We start from the raw sequence: 22,999 nt of genomic DNA, 5'->3' as shown, positions 1-22,999 counted from the left end.
TTTTGTGGTCATTTACTAACTATCAACAGTTCTTTGAGGTACTGTGTAACTACTGTATACAGAAAATAAGACATGATCTTTGCCTTCTAGGAATTTAAAGATTGTGGATCAGAATAAGTAGGCATTTATATTTCAAGTGTATAAAATTCTGTGGCAGTGGGGTTCAGGGGGTGGTCCAGGTGTCCATGGCCTAGAGCTGAAATTCACTTAGTGTAGAAGTGGTCATGGAGGGTTTCATGGCTGAAGCATGGAACCTGCCATGTGTTTTAAGAGAGAATGGGAGCTTGTTAGGAGAGGGAAGGAGTAGGGATTCCAGGCAGAAGAAACTGTGTGTGCCAGGTGTGGAGTCCTGAAGGAAGCTATCTAGTCAGGGAACTTTGGGTAGCTACATGTGGTCAGAACTTAGTGTGAGAAGAGCGGAAAATAAAAGAAGCTGGAGAACTGGTTAGAACATTCATATAGGGTCTTATATGTATGTGTGCATGCTAAGTCATTTCAGTTGTTTCCAACTCTTTGCGACCCTATGGACAATAGCTCACCAGGCTCCTCAGTCAGTGGGATTCTCCAGGCAAGGATAGTGGAGTGGGTTTCTATGCTCTCCTCCGGGGATCATCCCAATCCATGGATTAAACCCATATCTCTTATGTCTCCTGCATTGGCAGGCCAGTTCTTTACCACTAACACCACCTGGGAAGCTCAGGGTCTTATGTATCATAATAAAATCCCTAGACTTGCCCTCTGTTGTTGTTCAGTTGCTCAGTCATGTCCGACTCTTTGTGATCCCATGGATTGCAGCATGCCAGGCTTCCCTGTCCTTCACCGTCTCCTGGAGCTTTCTCAAACTCATGTCCATTGAGTTGGAGGTGCCATCCAACCATCTCGTCCTTTGTTGTCCCCTTCTCCTCCTGCCTTTAATCTTCCCCAAAACTTGCCCTCTAGTCAGTGATAGGGGGCTATATATCCATATTTTTAAGCATTTTGGTAACACCAGCAGGCTTGTATCTCAGATCATTCTATTATCATTTTCAAGACAGACTGGAAGGGTCAGTGGAAATAGGGACAGAGAGGTGCAATAACATAACGAGGAATTGGGTGCTTGAAATTATAATAGTGCAGGTGATGGAGTGAGCGAGGGGACAGTTTTGTGAGAGAAGTCATGATGAAAAATATATGTGACAGTTTTTTTGAAATTTTTATTGATTCTTTTGATGTGATATGTGAGAAAGAGAAGTTCTAGCTTATAAATGACTGGGGAGAAGGCAGTGCCACATATTGAGGTATAGGAACAAGATAAAAGGCATGTTGGGATTGGGAGGTGAAGTAGTGGATGGGGCAGGAAAATTAATTTGTTCACATGTATAAGTATAGTCTATGTGGCTTGTATTTGGGAAGCCCTGCTTATATTTAGATTTATATGTAGATTTTATATCAAATATAATATATAGAATATATATATATTTATATATAGATTTAGATATATAATGCACATGTGCATTTGAAATTTTCAAAATTAAAAGCTGAGTAGAAATATACATGTCTTAGTTGAAGTGATGAAAATGGATGGATTCATCTAGAAAATTTTGTAGGGGAACAGAGAAGAGAATTGAGGATGGTTTCCTGGAATCATCAGTAAATACTGAATAGCAGAATAAATAGAAGACTAGAAGAGGAGTCATAGAGGAAGGGGCCAAAAGAGATGAGATCATAACATCATGAAAGCCTTGAGATTAACAGAATTTTAACCAGGATTCACTGGAGTATTAGACACTGCAAGGGGATCCTATTACATAAAAATTGAAAAGCATCTAGAAAGCATATTCTTGAGGAAGATGATCCCAACAGAGTGGAAATTAGGCCCAAAGCAAGAGTAAGTGGTTAAAGGATCAACAGGGATGGAAGATGGTAGAAAGCATAAATATAGAAAACTCAGATTAGTTTTGGAAGAAAGAAAAACAAGAGGCCTGAAGGGAGGGGGCAAAAAAGGATTAAAAAATATTTGTTTGCATATCATCATCATCACCACAATCACTTCTCTTCCTTCAGTTAACCACTGCTACTCTTATTTTATGTGGGAAACTTGATCAATATGTAATTCTAAAAAGTTATGACCCAGCTCTTCCATCTAGAAGAAGGTGTGGAACTGACAAAATTAAATATGCACATATGAATGTAGAGACTTCAGGAAATTTATACTAGAGAGTCTTCACTTTTGTCAGTGAGTTCAGTCAGTTCAGTCGCTCAGTTGTGTCCGACTCTTTTCGAGCCCATGAATTGCAGTACACCAGGCCTCCCTGTCCATCACCAGCTCCCAGAGTTTCTCAAACTCATGTCCATCGAGTCAGTGATGCCATCCAGCCATCTCATCCTCTGTCATCCACTTCTCCTCCTGCCCCCAATCCCTCCCAGCATCAGAGTCTTTTCCAATGAGTCAGCTCTTCACATGAGGTGGCCAAAGTACTGGAGTTTCAGCTTTAGCATTATTCCTTCCAAAGAACACCCAGGACTGATCTCCTTTAGAATGGACTGGTTGGATCTCCTTGCAGTACAAGGGACTCTCAAGGGTCTTCTCCAACACCACAGTTCAAAAGCATCAATTCTTCGGCGCTCAGCTTTCTTCACAGTCCAACTCTCACATCCATACATGACTACTGGAAAAACCATAGCCTTGGCTAGACAGCCCTTTGTTGGCTCATGTCTCTGCTTTTGAATATGCTATCTAGGTTGGTCTGGTTCCTCTGCCTTTCTAAAACCAGCTTGAACATCTGGAAGTTCACGGTTCACGTATTGCTGAAGCCTGGCTTGGAGAATTTTGAGCATTACTTTGCTAGCGTGTGAGATGAGTGCAATTGTGTGGTAGTTTGTGCATTCTTTGGCATTGCTTTTATTTGGGATTGGAATGAAACTGACCTTTTCCAGTCCTGTGGCCACTGCTGAGTTTTCCAATCTTGCTGGCATATTGAGTACAGGACTTTCACAGCATCATCTTTCAGGATTTGAAATATCTCAACTGGAATTCCATCACCTCCACTAGCTTTGTTCGTAGTGATGCTTTCTAAGGCCCACTTGACTTCACATTCCAGGATGTCTGGTTCTAGGTGGGTGATCACACCATTGTGATTATCTGGGTCATGAGGATCTTTTTTGTGTAGTTCTTCTGTGTATTCTTGGCACCTCTTCTTAATATCTTCTGCTTCTGTTAGGTCTATGCCATTTCTGTCCTTTATTCAGCCCATCTTTGCATGAAATGTTCCCTTGGTATCTCTAATTTTCTTGAAGAGATCTTTTCCATTTTGTTTTTTCCCTCTATTTCTTTGCATTGATCACTGAGGAAGGCTTTCTTATCTCTTCTTGCTATTCTTTGGAACTCTGCATTCAGATGCTTATATCTTTCCTTTTCTCCTTTGCTTTTCACTTCTCTTCTTTTCACAACTATTTGTAAGGCCTCCCCAGACAGCCATTTTGCTCTTTTGCATTTCTTTTCCATGGGGATGGCCTTGATCCCTGTGTCCTGTACAATGTCACAAATCTCCGTCCATCAGGAATCCTCCGTTCATCAGGAACTCTATCAGATCAAGTCCCTTAAATCTATTTCTCACTTCCACTGTATAATCATAAGGGATTTGATTTAGGTCATACCTGAATGGTCTAGTGGTTTTCCCTACTTTCTTCAATTTAAGTCTGAATTTGGCAATAAGGAGTTCATGATCTGAGCCATAGTCTGCTCCCTCTCTTGTTTTTGCTTATTGTATAGAGCTTCTCCATCTTTGGCTGCAAAGAATATAATCAATCTGATTTTGTTGTTGACCATCTGGTGATGTCCATGTGTAGAGTCTTCTCTTGTGTTTTAGAAGAGGGTGTTTGCTATGACCAGTGTGTTCTCTTGGCAAATCTCTATTAGCCTTTGCCTTGCTTCATTCTGTACTCCAAGGCCAAATTTGCCTGTTACTCCAGGTGTTTCTTGACTTCCTACTTTTGCATTCCAGTCCCCTATAATGAAAAGGAAATCTTTTTTGGGGGGCAGATCTGTACTCTGAGAGACTAAGCAAAGGGCACTTGTAGTCAAAGAACACTTGAGAAAGATGCTATGAAGAACTGGAGGAAGGACTGGCCTAGGGCCTACTAAGAGCTGAGGATGGAATAGTTTGTTCATCAGGTTTGCATTTTACAATATGAAATTTTCAAGGGGGAGAGCTTTTTTACTCTCATGCATGTTTATATAAACTCTTAGATGATGATTTTGTCTTGTACATCATCCGAGCACAGAAATTAGTTCTTTTTTGAGATAGTAAAATGGATTTTGACCTGATATTTTTTTCATATAATCTTTTTTTTTTTTTTTTAAACAAAGGTTTAGGACACAAAAATATCTATCAAAAGAATGGTGATCCATTACATGTAAGTGAACTCCTGGAGAGTTTCAAAAAGGATGCAAGAAGCTTTAAATTGAGGGCTGGAAAACATCAACTTGAAGATGTGACAGGTGTACTGAAGAGTTTTCTCTCTGACATTGATGATGCACTTCTCACTAAGGAGCTCTACCCGTATTGGATCTCTGCCTTAGGTAATACATAAATTACAGAATAAAGCTTGCCTTCTCATTTGGTAGTAGATTTTAAAAATCACCTCTGATAATCTGAACATTTAATTGAAAGGAACAGTATACATAATGGCTTAGAACAGAAATTGTAAAATAGCTGTTATATGTGCCTCGAAAGAAATTTATGGTGGTAATTGCTAAAGTCTTTTATGATAATATTTAGTTTTTGGTAGATTTCTTAGTGCTTACTTTGCCTTAACTTTGGAAATGTTAATAGTCAAGTCCGTGTAGGCTATTAATTTCTCATTAAAATTAAAATGAAAGGTTTATTACAACATTGCTTTTACATGGTTTTAACATATAGCTCTTTGACTTTCCTTTTTCATTCATTCTGCCTCTTTAGAGTTACATGACAAAAGACCTTTTTACTCCATTTTTTTTTCAGATTCTGTCTAATGAAGTAAGATATCTTTGCTACACTCTAAGAGAACTTATTTGAGAAATGATCTTAGAAAAACAGTTTATTAAATCAGCTGTGTGTGTATTAAATCAATTCAGTTGTGTCAGACTTTTTGTGACCCTATGGACTGTAGCCCACCAGGCTCCTCTGTCCTTGGGGATTCTCTAGGCAAGAATACTGGAGTGGGGTGCCACTCCAGGAGATCTTTCCGACCCAGGGATCAAACCCATATCTGTCTCCTGCACTGGCTCGTGGGTTCTTTACTACTAGCGCCACCTGGGAAGCCCTATTAAATCAGATAATGGGTCGAACTGATTTCAGTAAAACCTATATTTACCTCTATTAATTCAAAATAACTCCTTTTTTAGAAACATGATAATGCATATTTTTAAATATAAACTTTGCCTTTAATCCCAGATTTCTAATAGAGCTATTTTCATTTTTCACATTATTTCATAATCTTTGTCCCACACCTATGATTTATATATAACTTTTATTAATAAACTAAAATATTCCCTATATATCAGTGATTTCAAAGTGATGATTTTGAATCTTCATTTTTCCCCAATTTTTAAAATGTATCATTGAATTATACCATAATTTACTAATATATTTCTCTCTTGTACATTTGACCTAGTTTGAGAATTTTTTTGGAAAATGACCTTTGAATTGACTATATGATGTTTTTCTGTTGAGAAATAGTTTCTTCTGTGAAAAGTATTTGCTTAATTTAAAAGATAAATATGATATTTGAAGGGATTAATTTTGAAATGCCACAAAACATCTGTAGTTGAAAAATAATCCCAAGATTGATCCTTTTTGTCTCAGCAAGAAGAGAGTAGTATTGTTATTAAAATAAAACTTTCCACAATGTAACTACTTAATTCGGAAGTCTTTTCCTTGTTTCCTGTGTTTTTCAAATCAATAGTTTTAATTCTAATCACAAGAAGAGTTGATTGTATAATTTTTTGGAATATAGAATTAGATAATACATCTTTTTAAGCACAATTGCCCTGCTACCCTCATTTTTGTTTTAAGGTTTTATTGTAATTCATAACCATGTAATTATTTATAGTCCTCTATTTTATAAAGACTTAAAATTTGCCTTTATTGTAAAATCAGTCATCAAAAATCTATGACAAATATGCTTTTGCTGAAGTTGTCAAATTTAATGACAAAGAGGTCTTCATTGTTAAACTACAGGAGAAGGTAGTTGAGAAATAGCATGTGTCAGAGAGGAGTGTGTTCACCTTCCATTTGGATGTGAGTCCCTGAGAAATTACTTTGAGAAGCCTTCGACTACTAGTGTTCAAAGTTCTTTGCTTTCAGATCTGTTGTAGCTGCCCCTGACCTGTCAGAAAGTACCCTTTGTTGGATCTGACAAAAGTAAACCATAAGTCACTGGATGACCTCACTGGATAGCTCTCTTGGGTCCTGTGCGCCCAAGGCAAAGAATGTCCTATAGTTGGTTGCATAGTACCTGTTAATATGATATACACGACCTCTTCTTCTAAGAATGCTCATTAAATTGTCTGAAGGCTGTGACTGGTTGAATAGTTGTATTTTCTATATGACCTAAAATCTATCTTCAGTTTCCTTTTCAGTTACTCAAACTTCATTTTGAAAATATCATCTATTTTATTCTTATAAGATTTGTGAAAACAGGCTATCCTAGCATGTGCTTATTATAAGCATAGTAGTGTAGTATTAATTACATTTAATTGACTAAATACAATTACCTCTACAGTTAGAAACTGGAAGACATGAGGGGAAAGATTTGGGTTATACCAAGAATGATAGCTAATTCTTAATTCACTTCTAGTACAGTCTTTGAACGTTACTGGGGTGTCTTCCCCTCTTGCTTTTAGACAGTCATCCATCAGCATAGTTAAGTCAATATGACCATGTTTACTTTTACAGATCTAGTGTGCAGGTGAAATCAGTACAAAGGAGCTATCAGTTCCTGTTTTAAATAGGAGCATACTTCAAAAATGTGTCACAGAATTTCTTACCTCCGCAGGGATCCGAATGTCCTTTACAAGTGACTGTGTACTTTCAAAGAATCATTAATGTGCCTCTGGCTTTCTGTGAATAGAATGTGTAGGGCTAAGCAGAAAATGAAAAAGCCTTGTTTCCAAAGGTAGTTGAGAATGGAGAGGGAATATATAAGTGTAGTCCCCTTGAGTTACAGAGTCAGCACAAGCTATTTATTTGAAGAGAGGTCTCTCATTTCCCCTGTGAAAGAATAGGTTAGACCAGACCACCACTGCACAACCTCCAGACTCTAGAACTTTGGAGGTTCCTGTGCAGTTGCTTTTAAGTATTTGACTTCTTAGGGTTAGGAGAGTGGAGGAGAGTAGTTCCTTCTTGTCCTCCTATTCATGAATAAGTTCTGACCGTGACAAAAGCAGAGGATCTATCTGTCTTCCTCTCAGTCTGTATCACTGGTACCAGGACCTTATGACTTGTTCCACTGCCCACCGCCCCCAACCTTCTCCAAAGAACTGAAGTTTCCAGGGCTAGTGAAAGGCCTTTTGCATGGATCTGTGGGGTTAATGTACAGTTCATAGTTCTGGGATGGTTCAAAGTTTAGGGAAGATTTTTATGATGCTAACAGGGAAAAATGGTCAGACATGTCATTTTCTAATAACAAATAGTGAGATCTTTCATAGCTATAGTTAAAATACTTTCGGCTCATCTCTTCAATTTGTAGGCTAATTTGTTACTACTTGAAAACAATCCTTTTAATCAAAGTTCTGCAAAATGTAGCATTGAAGATAAAATACAGACCTGAGTTTTAAAAGTGCTTTATTTTTAATTACAAAATATAAGAGCTGTGACATATAGCTGTGGAATGTTTATGCAAATATCAAATACTTTTCCAGAATTAGAGAAGTTTGAGTGTTTTCTGTTTTGAACCTTGATTGTATCAGTGAAATACAGTTGCGAATATTGTTTTAAAATACTGATAAAAGGCAAATTTGTAATATAGATGATTAGTTAGACCTAAAGTTTCACGTGTGTGTGTTTAACCTTTAGATACCCAAGATGACAAGGAAAGAATTAAAAAGTATGGAGCATTTATACGTACTCTTCCTGGGGTGAACCGAGCAACGCTGGCAGCTATAATTGAACACCTTTACAGGTGGGTGGATTCATGAACTTTTCTAGATATTTCAAATATGACACTCAGTAAGTTATAATTTTTTTTTAATTTAAAGTACTACGGTTAACCTTCTTCTATTTGTGAATGTAAATCTTTCACCATATCTTAAGAATGGTTTCAAAATGGAATTCCCATAAACAATCAGTTTGGCCTCTCTTAATGCAATTAAGATACATTTCGAATAAATAACCCTGGAGAATTTCTTAATTGGATTAGAAATAATCATATATCACCTCCTCAAATACATCCAGTACTTAAACAAGAATTTTAAAACATTTTGATGTCAGACTATTGATTAGATAAGGGAAATTTCAAAAGTCAAACCCATTTTCTATGTCAGGGCATGTAGTCCCCTGCATTTGGGAGGATAGGAGGGATAAAATGGTAGCTTGAGAAATGACATCTGAAAAATCAGGGTGTTTGGGAATAACATTTTAAGTAAACAAACTTAAGGTTTGTTTATTTTGCTATGAGCAAGAATCATTACAGGAACTTAAATCAGTGTAAATACTGCTTAAGGAATATATTGGTGGCAGCTTCCTGCATGGATGCAATATTTCCTTGAATAAATTTCTGTAAAGCTGAATTCTACTAAAAATACCTTAGTTGAAGTTTAGATTCCTAAATCTTCACAATTTGTCTTTTGTCTTTATCTTTCTTTTCCAATCACTACTTCTCATGCATGTAAACTCCATTACTATGCATCTGATTTTCTTACTGTGTCATACAAATATAGTTGATATACTATAAGGTCCTATCTCTATGCCTCAGAGACACTGGGACAGAATTTTTTTTTCTTCACAAATTTCAGTATGTCACCTGCTGCTACAATTATCAGTTAATATTTTAAACATTGAGTTGCGTATAATTCTTAAACTTCTTAATTCATACTTGGATTTCAGATAATGAGCTACTTCATATCCTTTGTTTAACCTTAATTTTCACTCCTACTATATACAGTGCCCATTAAGAGTCCATGTGAACAGAAATGATTGCTAATAATACATGAATAACAAAAATAGTCTTAAGACTGCAGTTTCCAAATAGCACCAAGGAACCCCAAGACATCACAGTGGGGATGGGGACTTAGAGGGATGCTGCAGGGCATTTTATACATTTTAGGAAAACAACACTGTCAGCACAGATTTTAAAACAGAGAATTTTAGCATACAACATGAAATTAAAGAGGAAGGATTGAGTGATTGTGTGTTGAGATCCAGGTAATGCTTCAGATCTAAAAGGATAAATGAACTGGGCATGACAAAAAATTAAGTATAAGACGTGAGTGAGGGATATTTTCAGGAAACATGTGTGCTAGAAGATGAGATGCTTTGTAGCTGGCTGGCATCAGGCTGTGAAAGGCTCTGTTCATTGTGCAAAAACATTTGGATTGCATTCCTTTTTGTGATAAGGACTGACTGATCCAATCTGTTTTAGGATGATAACCCATGTCCTGGGATTGATTGGGAAGAGGTTAGAACAGAGGCAAAGAAACCTACTTAAGACACAGTTTCTGTGTACTTCTAATGAGAAACCCTGAGTGGGAAGAGAGTAAACTGGCTGAATATGGGACGCTTGCAGATACTAGTGTGGGAGCAGGGAAATAAAAGAAGAAAAGGAAAATACATAGTGGACATATTTATGCCAGTAATTCAGGCAGTTTCAGAAACTGAAGAGGTGATAAGTGCTAGAGGAGAATGCTCAGGAGGTGAGAATATTTGATAGTGTCATCAAAGTTTGAGAGGTCACTGTGGATAAAGTCAGATTGATTTAGCATTTACTTCTATCCATGCCCTAGATAACAGATCACTTCCTCCATGACTAATATTGACTTAATTCCCTTCACTATATATATTTATGTTACACACTGCAGTGTGATTAGGGGCTTTCCTGGTGGCTCAGTGGTAAAGAATCCATCTGCCAAGCAGGAGAGACATGTTCGATCCCCAGGTCGGGAAGATCCCCTGGAGAAGGAAATGGCAACACACTCCTCAACCCACTCCAGTATCCTCACCTAGGGAAACCCATGACAGAGGAGCCTGGCAGGCTACAGTCACAAAGCGGTCACAAAGTTGGGCACAACTTACGACTAAACCGCCACCACCACAGTATGATCAACACAAAGTCTCTGGCTGTGGGATGCTTAGATTCTAATAGTAACAGAGGCAGACTTGCAGATAAAATTTCCAAATATTTATATCTAGTGTGATCTTAAAAAGTATGGAGTGGTTTTGAGAGGGATGTCCACAATTATGACATCCTTCTCTATTAACTTGCAATGCCTTTTGCATCTTATAAATCATACATGATGATCAAGCTTGCTCTGTCTCCCCTATGCAATTTGGTATTTCATTGTTTCTTACACTATCGTATATATTGCTGTCATATTTCCTTATTTTCCTTGTACCTACTAGAATCTTTGCCCTTTATAGTTAGGTGTACCTACCTAGTCTTGCTTTATTCCTTAGATAGAGTTGATCTCCCTTTTTTAGCATGTATTTAGAAATTCACAAAAGTAGACAGGCAATTGAGCAGCTGTTAAGTCTATAGTCAGTGATAGAATTAACTGATATTTCCATGGGCATCAGTTAGAGTTCTGCATTTTTATCATTGTTAATTTCCTTTTATTAGGGTGATGGCTATGGTTGTTTTCTTAATTACTTTGAACTTATAAAACATTTGTGAGTACTTGAAAGTTCTTTGTAAAACTGGTGTTGTAGCCTACTGATTGGGAGAATTGACTCTCTTCATGTCTGTTCATTGTAAAAAGAGATTGCTTTCCGAGAGGTGTCTTATTTGAATAACCATTCAAACACGTTCGACCATTTTCTCGCCTGATAAGGATGTGCTGAGAAATTCAACAGTTGCCCTGAACTTTGAATTTGGAACTCTTTTCTTTATGCCTCCCAATTTGTCATTCTTGCCTTATTTCCTGCTTACCCTACTGCCCCCTGTCTCTCTTTTATTTATGCTTCCATCCTATAAGTCATTTGACACCTTTCTGCAAGCACACCTTTATGCCTTAGCTACAGGTTGTCCCATCTGTAGAATTGTCTGGATATTGGGGAGGGGGGTCCTTCTTCTAAAGCGATGAGCAAGTAATGCTTTGTAACTTGTAGTAATATCTTTGACAGTAGTCTTTTCTAATGTTCTTAAACCTGAAGGATACTTGGAAAAAAGAACTATGTATTTTTCTTTAAATCACCACTCCACCTTTAATATCAGTGACTTTCAATATGTTTGTGTTTAAAAAATAAAAGAGGATAAATGAACATGAAGACATACATTTTATGAAATTTTCACATAGAAATGTGTTGTAACAAGTACTGCTTTTCTGTAACAGGGTTCAGAAATGCTCAGAAATCAATCACATGAGTGCCCACAATTTGGCCTTGGTGTTTTCCTCCTGTTTGTTTCAAACTAAGGGACAAACTAGTGAAGAAGTGAATGTAATCGAAGACTTAATCAATAATTATGTTGAAATTTTTGAGGTAAATATTTTATATCCTGCCCTTGTTAAAATAGTTTTGATGTTATTGTTTGCAAACAAAAATATGTATTTTAGGATGTCTTTATTCATGTCTTTAGGAATATTTAAAAATAAAGGATAGGTACATGATCCTTCACTTTTCAGCTATAACTAGCATTTTAAGCTATAGCCATTCATTTAAATTTGGCTGCTTTTAAAGCTTTTTTACCATCTGGTGTCTGTTGCACAGAATACTTCTATTTATAGTGTTTTTATGTTTTTTTTTCTCAGTATGTGTATGCATTAAGTATGTCTACTTAGAGGTGTGAAATTATGAAATTCACAAACAGTAAATTACATCAGGCTGATAAATTTTGCACTTGAAAGCATTTTAGAGTTTTCATTTAGTTGTGCATGAATTGGAAAAAAAATTCTGAAGTAATATTTTGTGGTTTTTATTAAGTCATCTCTATTCTAATTATTTGACTTTTCAATTTGCTTATTTTATGAAGTTCAAATTTTCATGTTTCATCAGAAAACTCTTAGAATAGGGTTAACTTTTTTATTTCAAAGGAGTAAAAACAGAAGAAATAAGCCTAGGATTTGAATATGGTAGGGGGATGTAGGGGACCTGGGTCAAAGGTCCATTTCCACTGCTTGAATGTTTCTGCCATCTCAATGTTATCATTAAACCTTTCCGGGCATTCTGTTAAGTACTCTTATACAAGACCCCTTGTTTTCCAGAATTGTGTCTTTACCAGATGATCAAATAGGTTAATGTAATAGGTTAACTTTTGTAGTTCATACGTTCTTACAAGAACTCATCACAAGATTGCTTAAAAAAGGAAAAGAAAGTATATTTTAATAAAATAACAAAGTTCATATCTTAATTTATGTAGGAATGAACAGTTGTTGAATTCTCTTTGCTTCTTGATCTGCTTTTTATCTCTTCCTTTATGTGTCTACTGTTTTTGATCAATAGCAATGTCTTCACAATAGTTCTGATGCTGGGAAATGAAAGACTGAAAAAAAAAATGTGTGGCTTTGCATGCTTTCTTGATTTTCTGTTTTTGTCCTGTTGTAGTAGTAAAAATGTTTATCTATATAGTTTTGTTAAGTCCAACTTTAACCAAAGGGTGGAAACTTCATGAGCCCTTAATGAACATTTCTGATAAAAGAAGTCTTTACTCTCAGTGTACATAAACTCTATTGAACCCTTCATCAGCCACTTTGCTTCTTAATGCACCTCAGCAAAGGGGATGCCACTGATGGAATGTGTAGCCTAAAGTGGCATCATCATAAGATATTCTGAACTTTATGAGCCTCTGTCTTGTTGGCTTTGTATCTGCCCTAGCTGTATGGGTTCCTGCTGATGAAGATGGCCATTCTCATTTATTTTTAACATGTCAGTCTTTAAATTCCTGAAGAAAGTTATGTGAGGATGAGTACCATCACACCTTGTATTTTATTAGAATGTCCCAAATTATATTTTAAACAGGTTAAAGAAGACCAAGTCAAACAAATGGACATAGAGAATAGCTTTATTACCAAGTGGAAAGACACTCAAGTGAGTAGTAATAGTTAGATCTCCAATTTGAAAAAATTAAAAAACAAAACAAAACCAACAAAACAAAAAACTTTCATTGTAAGTAGACATTTGTTGTGTTTATTTTCAAATTCCTATTTGAAGCAAAGTAAAACTAATGGGGAAAAAAAACCTAGATAAAACAGTTTTGAAATTCTGTAGCATGACACATACAAAATGCCAAAGTATGCTAATGTAACGTTTTCAAAACATAGATGGACAAGTTAGTTCCTGTCTTATCACAGTGTCCTTTTTGAAATCAGTTTTCATTTATGAAGCACTATTGAAAATACCAGTGGATTTCAAAGGAAGCATTTAAAGTCAAAATAAATACTAAAATAAACAGAAAATTCAGACTCCCTAATGATTCTTTCTATTATGCTTTTGAAATTATAAGTTATTTCTTATATGCTTTTGCTTTGCATGCTCTTGGATGATTGCACTGGTGGGACTGTTTCTCTTGTGCACTTCATAACATGTTAATTTATTTCTTAAGTTGACTTTTCTAGATCTTCCTTACTCTCCTCGGTTGCATCATATTGGATTTGTGTGTTCAGGTTGCACTACTGCTTTTCCAGGGTACCTTTCCTTGTTTGATGAATATTCATGGACTTTTTTGAGGCTGGCTTTGTCTTCTAATAACTAGCAATTATAGTGGATTCAGGGTACCAGTGTAGATAAGACAAATGGGTCAAATAAATTCTCTTTGTAGGTATACTTAGAGTATGAGGTGAATGCTTTCTTATTAATCAAACATTAAGTTCACTTCATTCCTGAAATACACACAACTAATTTAGAGAAATTGTCAGAGCTATCAGAGGGAGATGAGGAAAGGCTTTCATTCAAATCTGTAGATCCCCCAGTACCAGTGAAAAGTGAAAGTATTAGTCACTCAGTCATGTCTGACTGTTTGTGAACCCATGGACTGTAGCCCTCCAGGCTCCACTGGCCATGGAATTCTCCAGGCAAGTATACTGAAGTGGGTAGTCATTCCCTCCTCCAGGGATTCTTCTCGACCCAGGGATCGAACCCAGGTCTCCCCCACTGCAGGCAGTCTTTACCGTCTGAGCCACCAGGGAAGCCCACTACTGTGACATTAATTCCATAAGAAAGTGTTTCTTCCATTTTGACCCAAAGTAATTAATGCAGCCTCCAGATGAGTTAGCAGTAATGCTAAAAAAAATGCGGCTCGTTAGCAGTTGGTTCTCTTGGATTCTTGCTTTTTGGAGAGAGTTTCAGATATGAAGCAAAGGATTGTGTGAGCCTAAGGGTAATCTTTGGCAGCGCTATCTATATGGTTATTGGATAAAGTATGAGTGCCATTCTGCAGTTTTATCATTTGTATTCATACTGCAATAAAGAAATGAGTCTTGAACACTTTCTAATTAAGTAGAAGTAAGTATTGCTAAAATAAGAAAAGAATTGTCTATAAAATAAAGCAATTCGGAAGAAAAGTAGAACAGTTTGGAAAAAATCTGTTGTTTTGCTGGAGTTTTTCTCCAGTCCATTCAAAACTTGTCTGAAGTAGTTTTCTGACAGACTCTAAGTCTTATCCCTGTTTGATTTTCTGAGCTATTCTTGTTTTTGGCTACACTCTATGAATTCTTTGTGTTTGCTTTTTTAATTTTTAAAATATGTCCTTCCCGGAGAGTTGTTTATACAAACACAGGGGAAAGTAAAAATGTCAACTGTATCTTTTCTTCCGTAGCATTTTTATGTAGCTCTAAACATAAGGAGGAAAAATTGGAAATAAGCTTTGCTAAGCCTGTAGTGTCAGAATAACTATGAACAGCTCTTCAAAGTACATTTTTAATGTTTGCCCCATAAATTTACTCAGCAGGTTTTATTCTGAGGCAAATTTAACTTTGAAATGATCGTTTCTCCATTATGATCTTTTTCTAAAAATGAGTGATGGATGTGACTTCTGAGTGATTACATAACTTAAGGGAATTTCTGAAAAAAGCAACTCAAAATATTTTTCTTAGATTTGTTTGGTTCTCTGTTAATCTTCTTCACATGATTCTATCAATCTACGTAGTGACATCTCATGCTTTGTATTGCCTGCCTTGTGTTTTCTTCACTTAGTGTGTCTTCTTAGGTATAATAGTGACCCAAATAACCTAGCACTTGATGTTTGGCTAAAGGTAATTAAAATAAAAATTTTATTATCTTCTTATATTCTGTCACTTCACTTTTAATTTTTATTGCTAAATATACATATTCTATTTGTAATTTTAATACAGCTCTGACCTAATTTATCTTCAAATTTCAATTTTTGGCCTTACCATCTCTTTCTACTGTAGCCAGTTAAGGGTATGTGAGGACACTATACTTTTGAATAAAAGACAAGAAAAATGGTAGGTGATTGTGTTTGCTGATTATATTATTTGTGTAGATAGCTCATCCTTAACTGTATCCAGAAAATGGGTATCCTTATGTTGTTAACAGGGAGATTGATCCCATTTCATTATTATAAAATTTTTAGAAATATGACTAGGACTTTTGAACCATCTTAAGTATTGTGTGTGTCCTTGCAATATACTTACATTTGCTGTCTTCGCATCTGCCCTTTTTAGGTTTCCCAGGCTGGAGATTTGTTAATTGAAGTATATGTAGAAAGAAAGGAACCTGACTGCAGTATTATAATTCGGGTGAGTCCCAAATATGGAATGTAAAGAATACTGTTGAAAATCATAACTGTTAGCATTAGTGTGTGTATCTTGAATTTTCCATTGTTTTTTCTATCTTATATGTCCAATTCAAATCATGACAAGTGTGACCCTCCCTGCCAATATCCTCTGGGAATCCCATGTTTTAGTCATTTGGAGACCACCCTTTGTTCTTTTGGTTGTGGTTAGGATGTTCTATAGGTTCTATAGAACAGCCTGAGCTCTGACATCTGCTACTCATCTTCCTACCTTCTTGACAGGAGACAACGGATATACTCCCATCTGAGTCTCTATTTTCTTACCTTTCTAGTGAGGGAAGATTACAGTATTTATATAATAGCATTAATTGGAGGACTTGGTAAGATCCTGCCTGTAAAACACTTAGCAGATATCATGGTACATAGTTCAGTTCAGTCGCTAAGTCGTGTCCAACTCTTTGTGACCCCATGGACTGCAGCACACCAGGCCTCCCTGTCCCTCACCAACTCCTAGAATTTACTCAGAATCATGTCCATTGAATTGGTGATGCCACCCAACCATCTCATCCTCTGTTGTCCCCTTCTGCCTTCAATCTTTCCCAGCATCAGGGTCATTACCAGTGAGTCAGTTCTTCGCATCAGGTGGCCAAAGTACTGGAGTTTCAGCTTTAGCATCAGTCCTTCCATTGAATATTCAGGACTGATTTCCTTTAGGATGGACTGGTTGGATCTCCTTGCAGTTCAAGGGACTTTAAAGAGTCTTCTCCAACACCACAGTGCAAAAGCATCAATTCTTTGGTGCTCGGCTTTCTATATAGTCCAACTCTCACATCCATACATGACTACTGGAAAAACCATAGCCATGTGGTACATAAGTGCTTAATAAATAACGACTAGTATATAAATCCCCCATCCTTGTATCCTAAACTTTGTTGATGTTTTGTCACTAAGTTGTGTCCAACTTTTTGCGACCCAATGGCCCACCAGCCTCCTCTGTCCATAAGATTCTCCTACCAAGAATACTAGAGTGGGTAGCCGTTCCCTTCTCCAGAGAATCTTCCCAACCCAGGGATTGAACCTGCATCTCCTGCATTGGCAGGTGGATTCCTCACTGCTGAGCCACCAGGAAAGTCGATCCTAGACTTTAACTTCCAATATTTCAGTGTACTGGAATATGAAATAACTCTTCTCTTCCTTGGTAACTTTACTTAACCATTTGTTTTGAATTTAAAAGATCCTTTTCGTGTTACCATAGTCTGTACTTAGCCTTAAGAGAGTAAGACTGCTTTCTTTGTGCATAGGATAGACATGCTGCCATCTCACAGTAGAAATTCAGTTTTAGCTTCTTAGCTTTTTTAAAGTGCAATGTAAAACAGAGTCTTAAATATTTCTGGAGTTTAGTTATGTCAAAGATACTGGAATTATTATTTTATATATGTTTAATGATTACATACGGGGATATTCTCAGTTGGCACAGTGGTAAAGAATCCACCTGCAGTGCAGAAGATGCAGATTCTATACCTGGGTCAGGAAGATCCCTAGAGGAAGAAGTGACAATCCATTCCAGTGTGCTTGCCTGGACAGTCCCATGGACAGAAGAGCCTGGTGGTTACAGCCCATGGGGTTGCAAAGGGTTGGACAAACTGAGCGACTAAGCACACACACGCACAAATGATTACATATGATTCTCTGACGCTGGTTACTCAGCTGTGGGACTAACACGAGCTGCCTTGCACTCCTTGGCCACATCTGTTTGTTACGCTGAACATGTGATGTTGATCACAGGGGACATGAGGAAGTAGTAGAGATATCTCGGCATATGTCTTATCACTTATGCTGAAAGGGATAGTGAAAGCACGTGACTTAACTTCACTTACCCGTAAACTCTTCACTGTTGTTGTTAAGTCACTCCAGTCGTGTCCGACTCTGTGCGACCCCATAGACGGCAGCCCACCAGGCTCCCCCATCCCTGGGATTCTCCAGGCAAGAACACTGGAGTGGGTTGCCATTTCCTTCTCCAATGCATGAAAGTGAAAAGTGAAAGTGAAGACAGTCATGTCCGACCCTCAGCAACCCTATGGACTGCAGCCTACCAGGCTCCTCCATCCATGGGATTTTCCAGGCAAGAGTACTGGAGTGGGGTGCCATTGCCTCCTCCAATAAACTCTTCACTAGTTCATTTTAATTTTATCTAATAGAGACATACCAGAAGTTATTAAAATCAAGCAAAATTTGTATTTTCAGTATATTAACATAAAAGAGTGTCCAGTTTCACCCACGAAAATTCTAAATTCTCTTGAAAAACATAGCAAAAACTATACAAAAATAAACATCCAGTTAGTGCTTAAGACTTTGCACAGCTCTTATATTTATTTCAGCCAATCATTACCTCAACCCAAGGAGGTAGGTGAAGCAGTGATGTCTCACGTTCATATGAATAGAAATGGGAATTAATAACATTAAGGCCTGGATGCAAACATTAGTCATGATATTCCAAGTCTGATGTTCATTATTTCGGTTTGTATATCACTTAGAGTAATTAATTCCAAAGTGTGTTTTGTAGAGTTCTAGGTGTTCTGAAGAGGGGCCTTGGGTATCACCTGGAACATATAGGAACATATGGAAACAAGGAAATGAGTTCCAGTCTTCCATTCCTGTGTCAACCTGAAGAACTCCCTGCCGACTATTTCACTAGTTTGGTTTCTCAGTAATTATTTTTTTAAGGAAGGGCTATACTTCTTAAAATATTGTAAAGCCATTCTGATGAGCAACATCACTGAAGTCATTCATCTACTAAGGTTTCTATTCCTGAACATTCTCTGCTTTTGCCATATGCTAATTTTTTTTTCTTTTAAGGCTGTACTACATTGAACTCTTCCAAACAGCAAATAATGGACTTCACTGCATCATTAATATATTCCAAGTCAGTGTTAGTCACTCAGTCATGTCCCAGCTCTTTGTGGCCCCATGGACTGTAGCCTGCTAGGCTCTCTCTAGTCAAGAATACTGGACTGGGTAGCTATTCCCTTCTCCAGGGGATCTTCCTGACCCAGGAATTGAACCCAGGTCTCCCGCTTTTCAGGCAGAATCTTTACCATCTGAGCCACCAGGGAAGCCTAATATATTCCAAAGGTATTTCACGAACTCCAAAAGACAGACTATATGAGTTACCTCTAATGAAAGATGTTTTATATTATTTATATATGTGCAATATGCTTATGATCAATAAGGGACAGGAGAAATGGAAATGAGCACATTTTCTAAGAAATTTTTAATAGGTGCATACTTGTGCTGAAAACGTGGAAAGGAGGTGGCAGCTGCAGTATTCTAACGCTGAAATCATGTTCTATTTGTTTAGCATTGTAACTAAATTCTAACGGGAGAAAGCCAACTTGCTTTTGGCCAGCATGCCTGTAAGACTGGTAAAAACAAAAACAGGGAGAAAGCAAATGAGAAACCCCCAAAGTCCCTGAAGAAGGTGGGGTACTTATGCAGTGGCCCGAACCTCTGAGGCTCTCGGAGAGCCAACTCCCAGGCTGACTCTGCAGACTCTGCCCTTGGCCTGAAAGCAGGCTTTGGCAGCCCAGCATCTGTCACTTGGCGTGGCGGGGCACACCACACACCACTAAACCTGGGGCTTTTTGGCATGGTGGATCGCAGTCAACTGTGTATAATTTAGAACCCAAACCGAATAACTGAGCCATTTTGAACTCCTGATTATAGAACTGAGTGAAAAGATTTTTGCCTGCAAGGCCATAGGATCCAATATCTGTGGAAGGTCTTTCTGAGTATGAATAGGCATCTTCCTTTTTTGAGTTATTTAATTGTTCACTGAGTTAAAAACAAAAAAATTCTTCCCGATTATATGGGCAATTTTTACACATACATGAAAATGTGTTACATTATGGAGAAGATCGGAATAAGCTGTTTCCCCTAGGTGCTTGGAGAAACTGCTTAAAGGTACTAAGAGGACACATAGTATTAGGTGGCAGATGGCAGGCAGGTGTTACCGCCCTAGCATAAGGCCACTTCTGTTTTTGATGTATATTCTGAAGAAATTTTGCTTCTCTTGCAGATATCGCCTGTGATGGAAGCAGAAGAGTTAACTAATGACATATTAGCAATAAAAAATATAATTCCAACAAAAGATGATATTTGGGCCACATTTGAAGTCATAGAAAATGAAGAGCTTGGTAAGTGGTTCTCATGCTAGGGATTTTTAAATTCCTTAGAGTGTGAAGAAACACTACTTTTCTGAAAAAATCATTACTAACATTTTATGTTTTTATAAAGTTTCACATCCTGTTATGACTCCCCTTCTACTTCAGTGCATGCATTGATATATGTTGGTGCTACTTGAGGTTGCCCTCCTATGATTTTATTATTAAAATAACTGGATTGTTTTATTGACTGTAAGTTTATAGTGTAAAATATTAGTCATACATGTTGCTGCCTCAGGAAATAAGGCTTCATTTTTAAGAACAGGCAGTGTGATTTGTAACAATATTCTAAATGTCACCACCACCATCCAGCTTATTCCACGTTATTCCTGTATGCTGCTTATTTAACAAGGATGCTGATTTAAAAGATTATTATTTTAAAAACTAATTTTGTTTTAAGCCTAGCAGAAGGTTCCTTTTAAGTTTTTTACTTTTTCATCTATCTTCAGTAGAGTGGATCAGATAGTTTGTCATTTTTTTAAATCTCATGTACAGAAGAATAAAGAGAGCTTTTAAAATGCGTTGACCACCCCAAGAATAATAAGCCTAACATTCTTATGACACCATTTGGTTTTAAATACCTCTAGGAAAAAAAAAGATGCAGAATGTCTTTGTATCTTGACCATCTGTCTAGTTGATACCTGCTTAGGTCTTGGGACTCTTTCAAGTATAGATGTCAAACTGCCAAAAGTAAAATCTTGCCACCTGCAAGCTCAATACAAAAATTAAAATTGAACATTAAAAATACCTCCTTGTGTATTATTAAGAGTCTTATAATCAGTGTTAGAATGAAATGGGGATTATCAAATACTTTGTCTTTCATTATTCCATCTTGATGTTTTTATTCCTTTATTCTTTTTATCAGGCACTATTCTTTAAAAATGTAATTTGTTTTAAAACACTACTTTCCAATATTCATTGCGAGGATTCAGTGCCACTGGTCCTTTGGTGTCAGTTCACACTGTCTCCCCCACAGTCAGGCTCAGTCTGGCCTCTCATAAAAGCTGTTTTGCCCAGTGACTCCAGCAAACCCCAACCTGCCAAGTCCAGTGGATTTACTTCTGGCTTTCCTTTGCTTGTTCTCACTGTAGGATTTATTGCTAATAACCATTCCCTTTTACTTGAAATGCATTCACTCTGTTCTCATTGCTGCTTTGATTCTCTTCCTAGTGCTGGAATTGTTTTATCTCATTTGTCAATTCTTCTTCCTCTATCCCCAAATAGTGGGTTTCTGCTGCTCTGATCTTTTTTTACCATCTTTTCTCATTTTGCTCTTTATAAGACAATCACTATGGAAGACAATCACTTCTATACCTTGAGCTTGACTAACATACAAGAAGGTGTTGCCCAAGTGTGCCTTTATTCCTCCCCTTCTGGCTCCTTTGTTTACCTCCTTTAAAACCCAGACTAAGGGTTCCATCACACTTTGTCTTGTCGTTTCTGTTTGTTTTTTTATGGTGCCTATCACATGGATTTATTTTTGTCTTTCTTGATGAGAGCTCTTTAGAGGGAACAAGGGACTCTTTCTATCTCTAGTACAGTTTTTATCTCTGACAACAGTGCCTAACAACAATTGCTATGTAATTAAAATCTTTTGCATAAGTGAAGTACAATTTTGTATTACTGTATATTTCAATAGTGGTAAAGTCTTGACTTTGGTTGTTTAATTTTAAGGAGAAGTCAGTAGGTTACCAGCTTCATTTATGAGTAAAAGATAACTGTCAGCACTACTGCCTAAATTATTTTGTAAATCACAAATAGGTTCATATTATTTTAAAATCATTTAAAACCCTTTTATTATTGGAGAAAAGATAGTCTCATCAATAAGTTGTACTGGAAAAACTGGACAGCCACATGTTAAAGAATCAAATTAGAACATTTTCTTACACTGTATATAAAAATAAATTTTAAATGGATTCAATACTTAAATGTACGACTTGAAACCTTAATACGCCTAGAAGAGAATGTAGGCAGAACACTGTTTGACATAAATGGTAGCAACATCTTTTGGGTCTGTCTGCCAAGGCAAAAGAAACAAAAGAAAAAGTAAATAGTGCTGAGTAATTGACGCTTTTGAACTGTGGTGTTGGAGAGGACTCTTGAGAGTCCCTTGGACTTCAAGGAGATCCAACTAGTCCATCCTAAAGGAGATCAGTCCTGAGTGTTCATTGGAAGGACTGATGTTGAAGCTGAAACTCCAATACTTCGGCCACCTGATGTGAAGAGCTAACTCATTGGAAAAGACCCTGATGCTGGGAAAGATTGAAGGCAGGAGGAGAAGGGGATGACAGAGGATGAGATGGTTGGATGGCATTACCGACTCAGTGGACATGAGTTTGGGTAAACTCTGGGAGTTGGTGATGGACAGGGATACCTGGCATGCTGCAGTCCATGTGGTCACGAAAAGTTGGACACAACTGAGCTACTGAACTGAACTGAGTTAAACTTCATAGCTTGTATACAGCAAAGAAAACCATCAAGAAAAATGAAAAGACAACCTACAGAATGGGAGAAAGTATTTGCAAATCATACATCTGTTAAGAGGTTAATAGCCAAAATATCTAAAGACCCCTACAAATCAATAGCAAAAAAAAAAAAAAATCCACAAACAATTCAATTAAAAATGGGCAGAGGATCTGAATAGACATTTTTCCGAAGGAAACATGCAGATGGCCAACCAACCAGTGCATGAAAAGATGCTTAGCATCACTAATCATCAGAGAAATGTATTGCTAAATCAAAACCACAAAGATATATCATCCCACAGTTGTCAAAATGGCTGTCATCAAAAAGTCTATAAATAGCAAATGTTGGTGAGGATGTGGAGAAAAAAAGAACCCTAGTATAATGTTGATTATGTAAATTGGTACAGGCACTATGGAAAACAGTGTGGAGGTCCCTCAAAAAAGCTAAGA

General features: G+C 37.1%; 1 protein-coding gene across 13 annotated transcripts in view; it reads left to right on the top strand.

Annotated features, from left to right (window-relative positions):
• Positions 1–22,999, top strand: part of ARAP2 (ArfGAP with RhoGAP domain, ankyrin repeat and PH domain 2) — a 198,264-nt gene that overhangs the window by 120,995 nt on the left and 54,270 nt on the right. For 8 of the 13 annotated variants that reach the window (XM_015096434.3, XM_060417573.1, XM_060417567.1 and 5 more), the window contains 6 exons: positions 4,349–4,561; positions 8,037–8,142; positions 11,507–11,654; positions 13,131–13,199; positions 15,794–15,868; positions 19,940–20,057. In XM_015096434.3, the coding sequence (XP_014951920.2) occupies positions 4,349–4,561; positions 8,037–8,142; positions 11,507–11,654; positions 13,131–13,199; positions 15,794–15,868; positions 19,940–20,057 (729 nt within the window). The remainder of the gene's footprint in view (positions 1–4,348; positions 4,562–8,036; positions 8,143–11,506; positions 11,655–13,130; positions 13,200–15,793; positions 15,869–19,939; positions 20,058–22,999) is intronic. The other 5 variants (XM_027970922.2, XM_060417574.1, XM_060417576.1 and 2 more) reach the window with 1 other exon arrangement.

Source organism: Ovis aries, chromosome 6 (genome assembly GCF_016772045.2).
Source record: "Ovis aries strain OAR_USU_Benz2616 breed Rambouillet chromosome 6, ARS-UI_Ramb_v3.0, whole genome shotgun sequence".
Lineage (NCBI taxonomy): Eukaryota > Metazoa > Chordata > Mammalia > Artiodactyla > Bovidae > Ovis > Ovis aries.
Note: the sequence above shows the minus strand (reverse complement) of the source record. Positions and strands in the feature narration are given on the sequence as shown.